Below are 20,204 nucleotides of genomic sequence, written 5' to 3' on the forward strand. Positions count from 1 at the left end.
TGAAGAAAAATATTTTTTAGTTGCTTTTATTTTTAACTTTTTTTTTTTTAATCTATAAAAAGATCAGTTAGTTTAGGGTTGAATATGGGTTAACTTATGGATTTTTAAAAACCTCAGAAACCTCAAAAACTAAAAAAAAATATTTTAAAACATAAAATCAGCCAACCAACCAACCAATCAAAAACCCAAAACAAAACATAAAAAACAAATTCAAACTTGAACTTCTGTAATAGAAAACCTCCAGGCACCAACACAAGCTGGGGAACAACAGCTGAAAGACAGCTTTCCAGAGAGGGATGTGGCGGCTTTAGTGGACAAGACGACCAAAGGCAACAGTACACCCCTGTGCCAAAGAAGGCCACTTCTAATAGCTGCTGTCCCATTTCTTTGATTAAATTCTGTTCTGGACTTGCTCTTCAAGTTCTTTAAATTGGGGTGGTACCATTTGATTACAAACCCGTGTGATTGCAGTGAAGGCAGACTATCCAGGCTTTTTTCTTCCCTTTTCCTTTGAATGCTAAAGACTTTCACACACCAGTTACTTGTGTGAAGATTCTGACATTTCCATGAGCTGATCAGAATATGCATAAGAAGACTCAGAGGATTTTCTTCTCATTACAAAAGTTTAAGTGACACAGTCACATTGGGGTGTTTTATTCTAGGTAACAGACAAGAGTGCCTAAAGAAATAGTTTATTGCTCATACTCTGAATGTTGCTATAATTACTTTCTGTTTGAAAATAATCAGTTGAATGTTTGCTGTTGTTAGGTGAAGCCAGTTGTTAATTATCTACATTTTCTTCTTTTTTCAGTTATTCTTCCTACATAATTAAAAATTCTTCCCCATCCAAAGAGAAGTCTGCATTCCAGCTGAGTCTGAGTCTCCTAGAGGGAAACTTTTTTCTCTTATTGCTGGTTTTTAGTCATCCCCTGCTGATATCCTGTCGTCCAGTCAAAACAGAATGAATTTGCAAGAGGCTTTCAGCAGCAAAAAAGTCCTTGAAGCTTTGCTGTAAAATAATACATGCAATGTTCTGGAAAACAATTGAGCTCACAGTGCTGGAATACAAAATCATAATAACAACCACTAATCAGTATGACACACCAAGCCCAACCTTAATTTGGAACAATTTCATGTAGTTCTTGGGGACTGTCAGAATGTGAAGTGGATGTAATAAAGACAGTAACAAAATTAACTTATAAAAGTGTATTGAGTGAAGCAAACAAACACATAGAAGTTTTAACTGACTGATAAACATGAGGTCAGATTTCATCTCACAGCGCTGAAAACCTTGTCTGTTTTGTCTGAGAATATTGTGACATGCCTAAGAGCAATCCGGCATGATGCCTAAGAGCATCCAAAATGACTTAGTATCCAAATGAAGAATTTAAAACCCTCCCCAAACATTTCCTAATTAATTCAGCTCACTAGATTGCCTGTGGACTGTCAGTGCTGATGTGAGGAATTGGCAGATTCATGCACAGTTAGAGACAGATTCTTCTAGATGCCACCAAAATGGAATCTGAAGATAGTCTACAAATACACAGTGTTGTCACTATGGAATCCTGTGGGAATTATCATGTACATCAGAAGAGCACAGAAGACAATCTAGATTTTGTTTGGAACACAGACTGGAAGACTAATCTGAGTATTATCTGTTTTAAAATCAGTTTAATTAAATTCATGAACCTGGTTGAATGGAGACATTTTTCTTTTTGTTTTTTAGTATATAAATAAGGCACTTCTCATACTTTTAAAAAATATTTGTGTGGAGAAAAGGAGATATACAATCACTGTTGTACTGAAATAATTATTAAAATATTAAGATTTTTGTAATTTTATGGCCAATTCAGACAATTAACCTGTTACACTAAACGTGAAATTTAAATTGTTGGAATTTGGAATGCACAAATGCTTTCCAAATAATAATAAGTTACCCAGATATTTTTCTGTGCCTGATACTCTATGAACATGAATGTGCAGAGCCCAACATGCACAGGGTATTAGACAAAGCAATGGGCCAAATTCAGACTGGTGAAGCTCAGCCAGATTGTTGTGCATGATTCAGTAAGCTTTTACTGTGCAATAATTAAAATAAATCATGCAACAATTCTATGCTGCTCATTGTTTACGGATCTTCCCTTGCAAAGTTGAAATTATTCTTTCCTCTGTGAGGGTCTCATCATCACTGTTCAGAGTTACTGAGAACAAAGCTGATCACTTGCTAAGGAGCACTGCAGTAGAGGAACTTGAGAAATGCAGGGGTTCTGTTAATCTGAAGTACAGTCCTATCTGATATCCAAGCCTGGTATCAGTCACATGACAAGCAGTATCTCAAGCCATCTAATTTGCTCTGCCTTTTGCAATTCTGGATTAATCTGGAATATAGGTATTTTGCTGGTGTCACACCTAGTCACAAGGTTAGAGATTGAACACCATCTAACTCCTTATTACCCCATTTTGTTCCTGACCCATTGTCAATTTTGGGACTGAATCAAAAGCCCCTGAATATGTTGCATAACCCAGTAAAGAATTTTCTTTTTTCCTATGGTGATATGACATGAACAACCAACTCTTTAAATTATTTTCTAAGTTGTTCAAGAACAACTTAATTTATTTGAGATGTAATTGATGGAAAGCACAGTTTTCAAACAGTGCTTAACAGCATAGAAGTTCCCAAGGTGCTGTGTAAGATGCAAGGATTTCTGCCATGAAACAGATTTCTGTTGATGTTGTTTTCTATAAATATTGCTTGATCCAATGGAACTTGTTCTAGAGCTCTACTGAAACAAATCAATTACCTCTTGAAACTTTTCCCAGTATCATCTAGCTTTATAACCAATACATTTTAGTTTCTAAATACAATAATTTTATATAGTGCTCTACTAGTTTTTGATGATTTCTGGAGTAACTATAATAGAACTTGCCTTTATAAAATAAAGGCAATAAAATAATTTTTATTCTCTGATGAGGCCTTGTTCTGCTAAAAAAGTCAATTTTATAATAAGAGCTTCCATTAGGAAATAAATTTTAAGTTACTTTGAAATATGTGCCTTGAGTTTGGTCTTCATTCACAAAACCTAATTTGTAAAAGATGTATTTTTAATAAGATCACAATTATACAGGAAATATTAATATTTAAATTCTCTTGAGCCTGAAGACTTGTTGTTTAATTTAATTTTTTATGTCATGGTGAAATAGAGTATTGAAGAATGCAGTGTTCCTGCACCTGTGTTATGCAGTTAAAGGCATCTTAATACATTTTATTTTGTAGTGTGCCTGGTAGATTGAAATCTGCTGTATTCTGCTGCAATCTGCTACTCATTTTCTCACAGATAACAATGAAATTTTTAGTCAATTTTCTCCTTTCATTGAATATATGGAGGATAGCAAAAAATTCTTATGCCAGCAACTCCCTCTACAGCTCTCTACTAAGGACTGAGGCACCTGATGTTGACTGATATCCTTTCTTTTTGGCATGCAGTGCTATCTGTGCATATTCATAATACCCTGTGTCATTGCACATCCAGGAGCATCAGTCTTCATAGGTGAAACACTCCACAGTGCTCACCCCTAAAACCTACTGAGATCTGGGACAACATCAATATCACCCAGCTTTCCAGCCTGTTTTGATATTCCTTGTACCACATGTGTACTTTATGGGAAGTACAGGCCCATGTGAAAGGGTTCAGATGCCTAGAACAGAAACAACTTTTTTAAACTTACCTTTCCTATGCCTGTTCTTCTTGGGTCTCCTACAGCTTTGAATTAAGTCAAGAGTAGATCTCCTAGTACTCAGCTCACACCTTTCTGAGCTCCTCATACCTACTTGTATGATTAATTAAATTGTTTTACTTCTCAAAACAGGAGATAAAAAACTGCCTTTCATAATTACAGAATTGCTGAAGCTGATATCTGTAACCCTCGTGCCATTTAAATGGTTGATTCCAGTGACACGAGCAGTGCTAAAGGAAAATTACAAAGAGTTGTAATTAATTTACAGCAAGGCACTGAGTTAGATTTCTTTGAAATGGTATTTCTTGTTAAAAGTCAGCCTGAGCCTCTAAGAAGAGCAGATGGCAAAATAATCTAAAAATGCATTTATTTTTAATACTAGAGGGATACCATGAGAGAGAGATTGTCAAACAAAAACCATTTTATATGGCAGCAGTTGAATGAGGAAAAGCAATAAGATTCATATTGTCATTTTTCACAGGTGACTTGTTTATATTTTTTCAGAGAGCTATTAGGCTCTCTGAATGGTTAATAGGGAATTGTGTATTCATAACCTTTTCTCTAGGGGTTCCTTAGAACTACCAAGTATCCTACTCCTCCAGTTGTCTTCTGGGTCTTGGCTCCCTGATCATCTTTTATTGTGTATTCTGGTTTGGGTAAGCACTCCTTTGGACTGAAAGGTTTACTTCCCCACAAAATAAAGTCTAGGTGCCGTTCTGGGGATAATTCAGTACAAAAAGTGTTCTCCAAAGATGATATGACCCTACACAAGCTATTAACTCCTGCATTACATTCTTGCAACCCAGTCTCAGCGGGCTTTGCAGCCTCAAGCAGCCTTACATGTCTCCCCAAAAGAGGTAATACATTAGTTCTGTTTCATGTTATAAAAATACAGATCTTGATAGGCTGAAACAATTTATTTCAATTTCTACTAGAATATGCAATCTATTAAAAACCAATTGTGTTTCTCAGCAACCAGGGCACCATGTAGGTCCCCAAGAAGGAAGCCCAGGGCTAGTTTGGATGCAGCCAGCTTGTTCAGGCAGGGGAAGTCCCAGTGTGGACAGGAGCCATCCTGCAACTGGGAATGCAGGTGTGTCCCTGTAGGAAATGCATTTAGAAATGCAGGTACAGCCAAAGATACTAAGCTTTACCAGTTATTCAGGCAACTGATGTCAAACTCACAATTGTGTTATTGGCAACAAGCTGCCTACAGAACTTCCCCTACGCTGCTCCACTCTACTGCAGAAAATATTTTTGCTTTGGTCCCACAGAGCCTGTTTAATTTGTTTTTTACCTTGATGTGGTATCCACACACTTTAATGTGTATCATTCCACAGAAAGTCTTTGGCATAGACTTCTTCAATAATATTACTTTACTAATGCAAACAGCTCCATTGGGTCTTAGTGATTAGTTGTGTACTCAGGTGTTTTTTGCACTGGGTCCCAAACTGTGTTCAGAGTAAAAGTGGTATAGGTTTGTTCTACCACAACCTCTAAATAAAAACATCTGCAGTACAGTGACTTCAAAGTCCCCATGGTTCAAAATACTTACCTATAACAAAATGGATGCTTTTTTTGATCTGGGGAAACAGTGTCCAGTTAAACTACACTTTGTTATATCCATCCCCAGCTTTCATTTATATGCCAAAGATCTACTGCTCCTCCAACCCTTGAAATTTTATTAAGAATTCTGCTACTGTTAGCAATGTGCTGAATCAGAGTGGGATTTTCTTTAATATAAATGTGCAAACCTAAGATGAACATCTCAACACAGCTTTTCAGCTCTGCAAACTTGGCTATGCTTTAGAGAAGCTGACTTCATTCACCAGAGTGTTCTCACAGTTTTGAGCAGCACATAAAATCTTTCCTTATATAATTCCCTTTTTTTCTTCAATCCCTAGCACTTTCTTAAAGCTACTAGGCATACATGATATTTTATGTTATTTCTAAACAAAGTAAAAATCTGTGTACAGTTTAATTAAAGGCAAAGTTTTAAGTAAGTAATTAGGTTTACTGATTTCTAGCAGGCTTAAGTATACCTTCACACAAATCAATCAGCAAATGCTCCAATCAGCATATAGGTAAATGTTCTGCTAAGTCATAATTCTGGTTTGTTTTTTTTAATAATTGCATTATCTGTCCTGTATCTCACCCATGCTCAGCTCTACTTTTGGATGTCTTCCTCATCTTATATCTCTAAAATTTGTTCTCTATTTGTCTTCATTACTTAGAAACTGCTTCTTTATTTATTTTTAGAAAACAAACCTTTTTGTTTTACAGATTCCTCATCTAAGCATTCTTTCTATCACTTGCTGAACATCAAAGTTCAGTTTCTGTATTTACTGAGGAAGATGCTTCAAATCTAAGGAGAATTGACTTGGTTTTATTTTACAATTAATGTGATCAGCAGAAATATTACTTTCCAAACATCTCCAATCTGATGATGCCTTTTTGCAGCTGCAGTCAATATAAAACATGAAACATAAACAGAAAATGTATCCCCTCACCTCTTTTTCAAATCCAATCTTAGAAAGAAAACATTCAACAAAGATCTTCTGAAGACACTTCTTAGAAATCTGGAATGCAATTTCAGACACACATGTCCAGTCCTTGAAATTTCATAACCAAGGGCTGTAAAAACAATCCTTATGAGAGGAGTGGAAGCTTTCCTTTCTTATTTAGTTTTCATTTGTCCCTTTTGGGGAAAGTGAGACAATATTTAGAGGCTCTCATCATAGTTCTTCATTTTGTCTTGCAAATTTGTGTCTGCAAAGAAGACAGCAGAGACTCTGAGCCTGCCATCACGGATACGTAGGGATACTTCATGAATATATTCTACCAGGATAATAGAAGCAAAACAGACAATTAGACAGTATCTGATGACCACAGAGGTGCACCAGGCTGAAGGACAAGCTTTAGGATTAAAGCTTTAGGAGGATCTAGGGTAGAAACTAAGCTGAGAAGATGCTTGCTGTCTGTCATTGCTTGAGGCAGACCTGGTATTGTCATTCTGTACACTCAGAGCTGTGTGCCCAGAAGGGTAAACTATTTACCTTCTGTTGGTCATGGCAAGACACAGCCACGTTCCCTCTGCTAAAGCCTGGGTATTCTGTGGCAATAGGCTTTCCAGAGTGCTTGGGAGGGAGATCAATGTGCACACATAGCCCCCTCTCCCATTATCACGCAGTTCTCATTTCCACAGGCTACTGGTCTGATTAACAACTGATGCCAGTTTCCATTTGTTGGTATAATAGAACTGTTAATTTTATAAATGCCTTTACACTCGACACATAACCTAATACTTGTGAGAATAAGAACTCCCCAAATACAACATAAACTGGGACTAAGAAGATAAGAGAATATCTTATACCAGTGGCCCATTACAACCCCCCTCTGCTTTTAGGGGTTATTTATATGCCATTTGTATTACAGTCACGTGCAAAGGCCCCCACTGCAATACAGTGAATCATAAAATAAATGGCAGTATTTTCTTTAGCACTGTTAATATAGGAAGCAGATGCTTGTGAGTAGTGCACAAATCACACCATGGCAAACATTTCCAAATGAAAGCCTGAGAAACCAATGGGCTGTACCTCTCAAACAGCAGGTATGTTACATATATTATATATGTTATAGGTTTGACCCAGGCTCTCTGAGGGGTAGATTATGGTTGCTTGGGACAGGCAAAATTCCTTTTAAATCTTTTAAAAACAAAACAAAACAAAACAAAAAACCCAAACAAGGCAATTTGCTTTACTTTGAATTTTAGCTCATTCTTGTATCCAAGGGGGAAAAAAAATACATATAAGAAACTTACAATAAAAGGGATGGAGAGGCTAGGACATACAACATAAGAGGATCTGTACAGATACTAAACCATTAACCTCCCTTGTCTTATTTTGCATTGTGTCTGATGTGTGTACATTTCCTTTTCCTGTTTATGTCTCATTATCACTGATTCTTCCCAAAGTATATCTTCTTCTATCAGGCTTGTAGGCAGTACCTTGTCTTTCATCTTTGTATAACCACTCTCCCCCTCAAGTTTCAACACAGCAGCCTGTTTCTTCCTCTCAGCCTCCACATGGCAATCACCCCCTCTTTGCCATATAGCTATGCAGTACCTCAGTTCTCAGCACATACATGTATCTAAATTTTCATAAATTCAGGAAAATACCTGTTCTGCTTTTGTCTGCTAGATCTTATTTGTGGGAAAACATGCCAGGCTCCTTATGTACCTAAAGGAGAGTATTTTAATCTATAGTATCTTGTAACAAAACCAATCATGTACATCATTTATTCAGAGTATTATCTAATAAACTTGCTTTACTTAAGTTTGGTAGACATACACTGCATACTTAAAACTTTGTTTTAAGTTGCACACTGTGAAATACAGATGGGGTTGACCCATCATGGGTGGAAATTAGTGCTCTTTAAAACCTATACTCACAAGTTTCATTTTAACTTGCATCTCTCAGAGCATATTATATTAGACACACATAAGAGCATACTTTCCTACTGATTAGACCGGTGGTTTTTTACAGGCATATTGTCATCACACATAGTTATAATACTAAAATATGCAGCATAAGTTTTAAAGCCTATCTTTACTTTGTTTCCTCTTTTTTCTTCATCCAGCTTTGTGCCTGTTTTATTCTTTCACACCCTGAAGCTTCATGTTTCCTCTCTAGCTGTAGAATGAAAAAGTATGAACACCAAAAACTCTGCAGGGAGTTCAGGAGAATGGCTATTACAACATTTCTTTCTGCAGTTTTCATGGCTTCTTACACAGACAGAAGGGCAGAAAGGGTGCAGAATCTAGGGCAATTCTTCCAGCTTTGCACTATACACTATGTGGCCGTGGGGAAACTGAAGGACTCACTGTGTATGCCCAGCAACAATAAAGCAATCCCTGTTTAATGAGAAAGGAGAAAAAAGCATTTTTCAAACCAGATATTCAAGGATTCATCTTAATATGGAGTTCAGCCTTAGTTTGTATAGGGTCACTTCAGCTCCCTTGCAAAATAAAGCTATCAACTTCTAACAATATTATTTTTGTCTCATAAGCCTGACAAAAGCACAGCTTTTGCTATAGGTACATTTTTCAAAACTATTCACACAACTGAAAAGTAATTATGATTCTGATTTTTTTTCTTCCTTTATAATCCACCTTTGCCCTTTGCTTCTTTCTCACTCTTGCTCCCTAATTTTGTTTGCCAGTGGAAAGGGAGAAAACAGAAAGCAACATAAGTAATCCTGGGATCAGATACCCACCTTCTGCTGGACTACTTCTGTATCCAGCATCATCAGGGATTAGATAAAAGATGGCATCCCTGGAAACCACAGCCCAGGAATTACATGTTTGAGTGAGTAGGCAGTATGGTTATGTTCCTGCATGTTATCTGTGTGCAAATGTAACAGAACTTAAATGAGCCAGAGGGGAGTGTTGATTATTCTGTAGTCCTACTTTCATTCTGGAATATGAAGTAGCATAGGAAGACAATTTTCTTACTGAGATTATGGATGCTTGGGGAATATGCTGAGCTGCCCAAAGAACATGCAGGGATTGCATAAATGGATCTGTCTGGAAGACATTTGCTGAGGCAGAGATTTTCTCTAGTGGTTTAGCTAAAGATATGAAACTCATAAAATTCAGTGATCCTCAATTAAAAATTAATTTGCTCTAAATTAAGGAGCAAACACTGTCAACTGAGCACCTACCTGAACTTTCAGTGCATCTTTGGCAGTGATAAGGTATGAACCCACCATTCTTCCACAGAGACTCTTCACACTTCCTGGAGGATCACTGCCAGCTTGCTGCCCTTGTTGAACAAGTCATGTCCATCAACTGCCTCCTGATCATCTGCAGGCACTGGAAACTGTAATCAAACTGGAGAAGAGGAGAGAACTAAACTGTTTTGAATTCCAGAAAATGTTATGAAATAAGACACCTGAATAGAGAGAGAGTGTTTGTGTCAGTGATGAGGAAAAGATTAGGAAACTTTCTCATCATTGGACATCCAAGAAACAACATAGGCAAGAAGTGCAACTGGCTAAACTCCATTTGCTCTGCTGCTCTGAGAACAATTATTTCAGCATTTGTCTTAAGAGTGAAGGAACTTTCTGCATCTGATGGTAAATTTATTAGTGACTTTAAATTATTGGAACTTTCTGCATCTGATGGTAAATTTATTGGTGACTTTCATCTAGTTAAGTGATTATCACAATATTGTGCAATGGATTTATCACTTCTGGAGTTATTCCCTTTTGCAGGTTTAACACAGTGTTTTACTAAAATAAGTCCAGGTTCTTTACTAAGAGTGAAAATTTAAACAATTTCAGGCCGATACATTTGTTTTGCTTTTAAGTCATTTTTTTGCATCTTTTGTTCATCAAAACATTTAAGTAGCTCAACTAACATGGGAAACAGGTAAAAATGTTGAAATTCTTTAATAGCATATATCTACTAACTTTTGTTGTGTACCAGCTTATATAATGCTCAAATCTATGCTGAAACTGTAACTAATACTTCTCATAACACATGTAAGGTATTTTAAATTATAAAGAACATTATATATATTTAAGTACTTAAAAATAAAGAAAGGTGCATTTTCTGAAAGATTAGCTATCAAACTTTACATTGGTTCAATTTTCAATGAAAGGCTTTAGGCCACTGTCAGACAGCAGTGGAAAGCTATGCTGACATTAAGAAGGCAGCTAGAACAGGGGAAATATTCACACAGTAACATAAAAGAATCCCCATTAAAACATCTGAGACTTATACACATAGAGGATATTGAGGTTTCATGTTCTTCTCTGCTATGAGCAAGAAATAATACTTTATATTAAGTTACTTGCTGTCTTAAAATGATTGTGCCTCATGTTTTCTGAATGGTTTAGTACTTAAAAGTGGGACAAGTAATTATCTCTTACATAATAAACCATCTGCATGGATATAATTAAACATTTGCTCAGTTGTATTTGATATTAAACCAGAAAAAGAATGTGGTTAAGTAGCATTTATCATGCAAAAGATGTCAAAATCAGCTGAAAATCCATCTATAATATCCTGGTTAGTTGCTAAGCTTTTGAAGGGGTCTTGAATAGATCTCAAATGTGATGCTGCATAACTCAGGTTGACATGGTAACATGCATAGTAAGGAAAATCTCAGCTTTATGATCAACTTCATTTTAATTCCCTCCCCTTTTCATATGCTCCCCTCAGTTTCTGGAGTAAATGTATCTTAAGAGTCTCTGATTGCAACTCATAATTATTTGGTGTAATTAAGATGGCATGCTAGTCTTTTGTTTTGTAGGCTGCAGAACAGTAGCAGGTCTATGAAATGAATCCCTAGCAGCATTTTTTTAATGACCATGTTAAATTTAGTGCTGTTCCGAGAGAGATTATGTGTTTTTCTTGGTTAATGGGATGTTTGCTATATTCAGACATCTGGCAGCACTGTGCCTGAGGAAACAGGCAGAAAAGAACCTCGGTGTAGCTACTCTTACAGACATATAAGCTGTTAAGGGTCAGTGACCACAGCCATAGGTCCTGAAGACCCTTGCTAAGAGGGCAAGGCCAGAAGAGTCATAGCTTGAGACTGAAGAGACATAGCTTGAGGCTGACATAATGATAGCAGGGCAGAAAAAGGGCCCTGCAAGCCAGAGGGAAAAAAAGTTTGCAAGGACAAAACTGAGACATAGTCAACATTTCTTGATATATTTGGATAAAACTGAGGCTTCAAGGAAGACTATCACAAAATTTTGTGGCTTAAAGTAATGTAAACATATCTTTAGATTATTAAAAAGAATTGACATGGTAACATGCATAGTAAGGAAAATCTCAGCTTTATGATCAACTTCATTTTAATTCCCTCCCCTTTTCATATGCTCCCCTCAGTTTCTGGAGTAAATGTATCTTTATTTCTTCTTTATTTCTTCTTTATTTCTTCTTTATTTCTTTATTTCTTCTTGCTTTATTTCTTCTTCGAAATAAATAATATTTTGTTTTTAACAAGGATTCACATCTTTGTACATTCCTGAAGTATTTTCTCCTGTGCATGAGAGAGCAGTACAGACTGGGGTATGGTGTGGGTTGTGTCTGGCACCTTATAGCATGTGATTGAGCCGAGGGAGGAAGGCAGGGAAGAGAGGAACTGCAGAGCTAAGATATCCTCTGGGGAACATGATAGTCAGGCTAGGAAAGCAAAGTGCTACACTGCACAAATGCATGAGGGACAGACAGAGATAAAGAGGAGAGGCAGGACCTGCTTCACTGTGTGACACTTCACAGGTTACTGACTCAAACTCACCCAATCCTTTTGGGTAAGTCATGGATGATAGAGTGCTTCAGCTCCAAGACTGCTTGAGGGATAGGAGAACTGTGAGGTTCTACAGAGGACAAATGAAGGCAGACTCAGTGACCCAAAAAAAAAGCTTAGCTGAATCTTTCTCTGCCACCGTGACACTGGTTGCTCTTCAATCTCAAAATAACTTGCTACTTAGAAAAGTGACATGTTACCATCCCAGCAGACAGCAGTGTTACAGACTGAGAAATGTGTGTTTGTCTCCTGGCTTTACAGGGAAACTTTGACTTATGGAAATTTTGACATCACTGTGAGAGATCTCTTACAAAGGAAATTTAATAAAAGAATTAGAAATACTTTAAAAGGAAGCTGAAAAAGGAAAGAGAAGATCTTCCTCTTCTCTGATAATTGTGGAATTAAAATGATTGAGAAATGGTGGAAACTTTCCATGACAGCTTCTGAGTCCATGGAAGCTTCACATATCTTCTTAATGTCTGATTGCTTCTATAATGGCGCTCCAGAGCGCCATTAAAAACAAAGAGAAAACAATCTTTTTTTTTAAACTTAGAAGTGTTTTTTTGTTATTTGGATAATTCTTAATGTAATAACCCTGGTAAAAATAAACCGAGGAAAGAAAACAAGAATTGTCTGGGGGCAGTTTCCCCTAGGCCTTCACCACCCAAAAAGGAAGAAAGAAAAGACAAGTTTTAATGCCATGATCAATTAATTGTTAACCCTAAAGAAATGCTATTTTTCCACAATAACTTCCTTTATTGAAGCTTCACAAACTTAAACTATACACAATTTATGGTTCTTTAAAGCTTTAATGAGGAATAATTCTGTTTATGTAAAGCAGCCTTTCTTATAAATTTTCAAGGGATATTTTACACTAAACTTCTGTGTACTAAAGCAAAATTAATTAGTTCTTCAAAACAGAGGACTCTGAATTTCATTTTCATGGCAAATTAGATTTTGTTTTGTTACTATCTAAGAGCATGTGGATTAACTTTCTTAATACCAATTTCCTTTCTAACAACAATTATTTGAATGTAATCTTAAGATTTCTCTTTGACTTCTTTATGGCTATTAATAGCAACAGCATCTTTTTATCAAAATTTTTCTGTAATGCTATATGTGAATTTATTTCACATTGACTGCACCTAAACCTTCAAAATGTAACTACATACATGGACAAGCAGAAAAAAAGTTATTGACCAGCTACCCTACTCTCTTCTAGACCTCATTAATTTCCCTCCACAAACATGGTTACCCTATAGATTACAGTGGCTCTATTTATTATCAAAGGACTGAGCTGACAATCCAGAGACTTTTAAAATTACAGAAAACATCAATCTATGCCAGCCCAGAGCTTTTGCCTCACATTTTTTAACAAGTAATTCTAAAATAGCGGCTCTTAAAGTTATTTAATTTTGAATGATCCCAGATCATTGTCCTTTAGACTGGCTGCAGACTTTTCAAGGTCAAGTTTTTGAAGAATTTTGGGCTAATTCTGGTTTGGTACAGTAGAACTGGAAGTGCCTGGACCTGTCCAGAAGGGTAGTATGTTGGGATGATTTCAGTTTTGTATTTAGGTTTCTAAAGTCTGAGTTCAGTTTTAAGTATTTAAGTCCTTTCTCTGGGGGAAGATGGGAAGACTGTCAGCTACATTTAGATGCCTTCTCCATTTACTGGCTGTTTAGCTCCTCTCAGAGAGTCTCCAACTTTCATTCTTTTTCCTCTGTGTATGCTGATTTAGTTGTCTGTGCATCCCTGACATAATCTGGGATGACTGTGGAATATTATACTTTGATCCAATTTTACCTTAAGTCATGTTGCCACAAGAGTCACAATTATTCCATTAAAACACTGCTAATTAAAACAGCCTGCTCTGTCAGACACAAAACTTTCACTGCCTGTATATTACCTTAGGTTTTTTAGCAATATTTAGGATTGATATATGTGATCCTTTTGTTTTTTGTCTTTTACCTGATGAACTTTACCAACCTTATGGTAGCTAAGAATGGCCAAATTAGCATAACCAGAGATATTATTAAAGACTTTCTCTAGACCTTATGTTTTAAATAATTTGGAAATAAAATTATTTCCTGCTCAGCATCTTAAAATAATATTTACTATTTATGCATGCATTGATGGTATTAGACGATTAGGCTGAAATCTCTAAGATTACCATGATAGATTGAGGGTTGAATATCCTATAAATTAATCAGAATTTTACTTTCAGCAATAATGTAGATAAATCTTTAATTAAAAGCAATGGAATTAGTTCTACCTGCGGCAGCTCTTTGTCCTGGGGTGGTTGAGTGGAAGGACCATCAGTGTAGACAATGTAAGGAGTAGCAGTTACAGCAAGAGCTTTGCCTTACACCCCTAAGCTGGGAATGGACTGTGAGAGAGGATGGCATCCATATCCTCACCCAGAAAAATGGCCAAAGCATCAGATCTGGGTTGTAACAGGAGCTGTGGAACCCAGCAGACACTGCTCGACAACCTCACATGGCCAGTGTGACACAAAAAATAATATCTAGAAGGTGAAAACACTATTCCTATGCAGTGAAAATTTGAGGCATTTCTTGTGTCGCTAAAGTCTTCCCACTTCATTTCTCCTCCTGAGGTTTTCACCTGAGGTTTTCCCTGGTGTTTCCTGTTGATGTCCCTCACATATCCCTTAGGGACTTGGGACACACACTGGCTGATTACCTACCCGAGGATGAGCTTACATCCATCCCTCCCTCCCTCTCCTCATAAAATCGTGCCTGAGCTACTGTGATATTCCAGCCCTCTTCTGATTGACAAGACCCACTTGGCAAAAATGTATTATTTGGGGCTTTACTTCAAAAGTGCCAAGAGTTGGTGAAGAATTTTACACTCTAAATTCTTTTGGGAAGCATCTCCTTTTTAAAAGTAATGTTTGTAAAAATTGTATCGCAACCCTAGCCTCTCTAACTCATTTTAAAAATGCTGGTAAACAAAACTACCACATATGCTGTTCTTAGGTCATTAAAAAACAAACAAAAAACCAAAACAAAACAAAGCAGTTTGTGCATTTAAATTCATAAAACATTCCAGCTGTCTCTCCAAATGAAAAAGACAGTCCTGAAATCTTCAGCCTAGAGCATGTGAATACCACTGAGATTCAGTTGAGGTTATTGTTAACATACATATTCTAAATTATTTAAATTGCTTCTGCTAAAGGTTAGCAGTCAGAAAAGAATATCAATTCTGTTTAACTTGTTTAAACCAAAGACCAGCAAAAATTCAGATCCTACATTTCAGAATTATTTAAATTCAGCTTCTTGGGAACAAAGGAGAAAAATTATAGGAAGAGTTTACTCAAATATATATTTTTCTATACATCATCTATACATGATGATGGAGAATATTTGGAGATGGATAGAGCTGTTTCACAGGCAGGATTTGACCTGCCACATGGATGGTTCATTTATAATTTATAAACCCAAAAGACAGGGCTTTAGGTTTAATATGGTAACCAATACAGGCAAATCAAATCAGCAAAAAAGCTCTTTAAACATGTCCTTACTCATACCTGAAATAATATGTCTGAAAGAAAAATAAAAGATATAAGTCTAACAAGCCATGCTTCAGCTGAAGGCCTTTCTTTGACATAATTAAAGCATCCATGGAATATCAGAAAGTGAAATAAGATAACATTCCAATACTGAATGTGTTCCCTTTAAAATGAGACCTCTTTCCAGAGGAAAAAAGATGTAGAAGTAACTTTAAGAATGTTTTATCCAATGACCAGCATGTAATTATATCTGCTCTATGTAAAGAGACTTAACTCCTGGTCTGCAGTTTAAAACGATTAATTTCTTGGAGAAGTCATTTATAAGAAAACAAATAAGGAAAAAAGTCTGGAACAGTGAATGATTTTACCAGATTCAAAAATCCAGTTGTGCAGTCAGAGTATTGTTTTTTTTTAAACACAGACTTGATGAAGAGAAATACAAGACAAATAATCTAGCAAAAACTTTTCTTTTGCCCATTATTTTAAGTCTGTTCAAAGGAAATATCAATGACAAACATATGAGAAATTAACACTGAGAAATTTTACAATAACAATGCAGAACAGACAGAAATATTCAACTAATATTTCTTCATAATATGGTCCCATTCCAGTCAGGAATGCCATATGTTTTTGCCTAAAATAATATGGAAATAATTTTAAGTACATGAGTAATTTAAAAAGAAATTATTACTGGTCTGCCTGAACAATTAATGTTGCTATTCAAGAAATTCTAGTATGTTAAGGATGTAGAACATAGATAAAGCCAAGGACAGCACAAAAAATATGACCTTGATTTTATAATTCTATATGTACTGGAATCACTAGCAGGTAAAACAAATGGAGTCCTGGTATTTGATGTAATCAATACCAAAAATGATTGTGTGATTAGTGACTATGATCATGTCAAACTGGGAAGCTTTCTGGGTGAAATTGTTGGATATGATTGATGAAGATGACTGCACTGACATACGTGTCTCTAAAGTGACAGACATCCTGCAGTATATCAACCTAATTAAGTGACTGGCATTGTACAAAATCAGTGCAACACACAATAATTAATTGTGAAACGGCTAAATGGCGGATCTACAAATGCAAGTATGGGCAGCTAACCACCATCCCTTGGGTAATGCCGGAGGAATTTGTAGGGTTCTGCTGTTTCTCAGAAGTGGGTTTTTCCCGACGTGAGGCTGGTGCCAGACTCCCAGCCCAGCCCGGGCCGGCGCACGGCTCTGCAGTGCCCAGCTGGCTGGTGCCGCTCCAGTTGCTCAGATCCCTGCTGGGAGCTGGCACCGGCTGTTTGCTGAGCTGGGCATATGCAGCAGCCTTAGCACCAGTTCCCTTGGCCTGGTGTGGCATCCTGAGAGCTGAGTGCCTCTCTGATGAGAAGTGGAGTGGGCTGTAAACACACCCTTGACACCGCTGCTGTGGGGGATTGAGCCCCGCATTTCAGAAAATGCTGTCCTCTGCTGCTGCATAAATTTATGAGGCTCTGAAGAAATATTTAACAACATTAATGGTAAAATTTTCAGATGACATGAAATGCATAAAGCACTAAATAATGCAAAGAAGAAACAGTTTTTCTGTAGGGAAATTGACATCCTTTAGTGAGCCAGGATCATTTGAACGTGCTTTTTGAGACAGCTGAATGCAAGGTCATTCAGCATGAACAAAGAATGTAGGTCACGTTTAGAAGACTGGAGACTGTGTCCTGGAAAGCAGTGACTCTGAAAAGGAATTAGGGGTCACAGTGGTTAGCCAACTAAAGAGAAGCTCCCAGGACAGTGTTCCAAAGCATTCAGTACAGCCTTCAAGATACAGGAGTGTTGGGTGGTGACATAACTGTATCTGATTCTACTTTGACAAAGGTGCTCAAAAATGACAAATGTTCAGAAAAGTTGAACCTGTTGGAAGACTCTTAGATCTGAAAAACTTGGTCAATGGAGATGAGAAATCTAAGTTACTTTATCCAAAGTGAAATGACTGTACTGTGGTTTATAAAGATGCATTTACAGGGGTCTTAGAAATACACTATATTTCAAAGTCTGTCCAACAAGGAAAGACAATTTTCTATTAACAGTATACTTTGTTAACAGGATTATTCTATAGCTGTTGAAATGTTTTATTCAAGTTTTTTTTCTATTTGGAATAGCATTGTTTTAATTCAAATGGAGAACAAACACAAGAAAAAAGGTAAAGAATATTTTAAAGTGCTTTAAAAAAAAAGCATGGTAAAAATGCTTGACAAACAGACTAGACTATTGTGTTGTGTCTTTATGTTAGACACAAAACTTCAAATGAACAAAACAACATATTTTAAAAGATACTTTCCTACTGGGTTTATAGTCCTGCCTTAATTTATACTGTATTCTTTTCTTTTGACCTTTTTTTGATATAGTCAGAGTGAAGGTCTTTCTTGAACATCTGTGAAATATTTTGAACACTTAGGCAAGATGTTAATAATACATGCCAGAGAGATGTAAACACCAATGGGAGAAATAAATTATGTACGTGAATACAGGGCACTATAGCTGAAGTAATGAGTTGAAACATAAGAAACTTCCATTAACCTGATCATCAGAAAAAAAAAAAATTCTTTATCATTGGAGGAATTCAACTTTAAAGGGATGTTTCCTTTGGGGAGCAGAAGCCCCAAGACATTTAAATGAGACATTTACAATGAACTGAACAAAATAGCACTGAAGAATGTTAAAGAACACTCCTTTTTCAGGACCACAGTGGTATTTTCCATCTCTAATCTGTGTGATTGTCTGCTTTTTCTTATCATTTAAGATTGTCATGAATATTTTATTTGATTGTTGACCTACAAAAGAAGTAGTTTAAAGAATATAGTTTTGTTGTAAGACTACCAGAATTCTTTTAATATTAGTTTCCATTCTCCTCCCGCATACACCAAAGTTGCCAATATCACTGGTATCTGTTTTGTCTAAGCACAGACCAGGACATTTTCAAAGACAACAGACTAAAAAGCTGGTGAAATATTCAATGTGGATGTGCTCATTTTTTAGGAACTGGCACCTGAAAAACAAGTCTTTATAGTAGTGACTCTGCACCTCATTGTCCATAGGGGAAGAGTTAAGTGCCTTAGAACAAGATCCACAAAAACTAAGCTAGGTGGTAAGAGTGTGCTGAGGACGCAATTGGACATTGAATTCTGACTCTTTTTGATGTTCAGGTATTTTAATACTATTACTCATTTGAGCAGAGGTTTTTTCTGAAGGTTTTAGGTGCTCATTTCTCTTTCAAATCTAGGGGAAAATCTGTAGCCAGAAGACTCCTGTTTGTTCTGTTCTTTAGCGATTAAAAAACTCCTCCAGGATGATGAAGACAAGGCTACAATTAATTTTTCTCCTTTAGGGAATCTCCTGTCTCCTGAGAACATACATGTGGACTTCTCTGGGGGAAAAGAAAAGAAAGGGAGTGCTCCATCCCCTTCTTTTGAGCCTCTTACATTTTTTGTAGATGGAAGGCTTGGTGTGCCTTCAGAGAGATTAAACAGGAGCCTCTATTCTGATTAAAGGTCTGTCAAAGGGAGCAGGGCACCCTGGGCTTAAGTCCCTGCTCCACTGATTGTCTCTGGATTTATGGATATAAAACACATAAATTGTCCGTAATACAGACACACAAAGCCATCTTTTGTCCTTCCCAAATGAGTGCCATAACCATGAGGTTACAGACTAATTCCCTCTCTCTGATCTAATGCATTTTTAATTCTTTCAGAGTGGAGCAGCTCCAACAGAAGGGACACACTATGTTTTCTTCTCTTCCATGTCCCCCTGGACCACAGGCTGTTTACCTGACAAGCAGAAGAGGACTGAAGTCTTTGCTGCACAAAGGGAAGCAAACCATCTCCTTCATCTCGAGAAGGATCTCATCACTGAAATTTTTACACTAAAGTGAAGAATAACAAGCCTATGAGGAGAAAGCATCAAGTATGGCTGAAGTTTTGTGTGAAGGTTGACTTGGCAAACATCCTCCAAGACCTGATGGGCTCAGGGGTTGGGTGACTCAGTCAGATGAAGCCTGAGATACCTTTAGCCAAATACATGTTCTGAGAATTTCATCCTAAAAATTGTAACATCTATGGAAGTTAGTCACCTCCAAGGTCAGCTGTAACTAAGCGAGTAGTATGAATCAGCATAGCTCCTGCTTTTAATACCTAAATTCCACATCAATCCCACCTTCAGCACCCAAGTCATGTCATGGGGCTTTGGAAACTCGGTGGGATTTCAGTACCTCGCGCCCAGGCGAACCTCCTGGACGTGCCAACATACCCATTTGCTAAAATTACTTCCCAAGGCGTTTTTCGGACTCGGGCCAGATGCCCCCCTCGGCAGGCACAGCTCTGCCCCGGGCACAGGCAGCTCTGGATCGGGCACGTCTCCCGGGTCGCGGCTGCCCGGGGCGGAGGGAGGCGCCGGGCGGGCCGGGATGTGGCCCGGGGAGGTCCCGCCGGGATGGTGCCCGATGGTCCCGGCAGGGCTCGGCTGGCACCCGACGCGCTGCCCGGAGCGGCTCCGGCATTCCCGCAGCGCCCATGGAAGAGCGGGCCCGCAACGGGAGGGAGAGAGAGGGGGAGACAGCGGCGGCGGCGCCGC

The 20,204-nt window shown here is 37.5% G+C and overlaps 1 protein-coding gene across 6 annotated transcripts in view; it reads left to right on the forward strand.

Annotated features, from left to right (window-relative positions):
* The window catches only part of CCDC169 (coiled-coil domain containing 169), a 65,159-nt gene extending 45,653 nt beyond the window's left edge, over positions 1 to 19,506 (forward strand). For 4 of the 6 annotated variants that reach the window (XM_077173780.1, XM_077173783.1, XM_077173781.1 and 1 more), the window contains one exon: positions 19,327 to 19,506. In XM_077173780.1, the coding sequence (XP_077029895.1) occupies positions 19,327 to 19,501 (175 nt within the window). In that variant the 3' untranslated portion in view covers positions 19,502 to 19,506. The remainder of the gene's footprint in view (positions 1 to 19,326) is intronic. The other 2 variants (XM_077173782.1, XM_077173784.1) reach the window with 1 other exon arrangement.
* The last annotated feature ends 698 nt before the right edge of the window (positions 19,507 to 20,204 follow it).

This window comes from Agelaius phoeniceus, chromosome 2 (genome assembly GCF_051311805.1).
Source record: "Agelaius phoeniceus isolate bAgePho1 chromosome 2, bAgePho1.hap1, whole genome shotgun sequence".
Lineage (NCBI taxonomy): Eukaryota > Metazoa > Chordata > Aves > Passeriformes > Icteridae > Agelaius > Agelaius phoeniceus.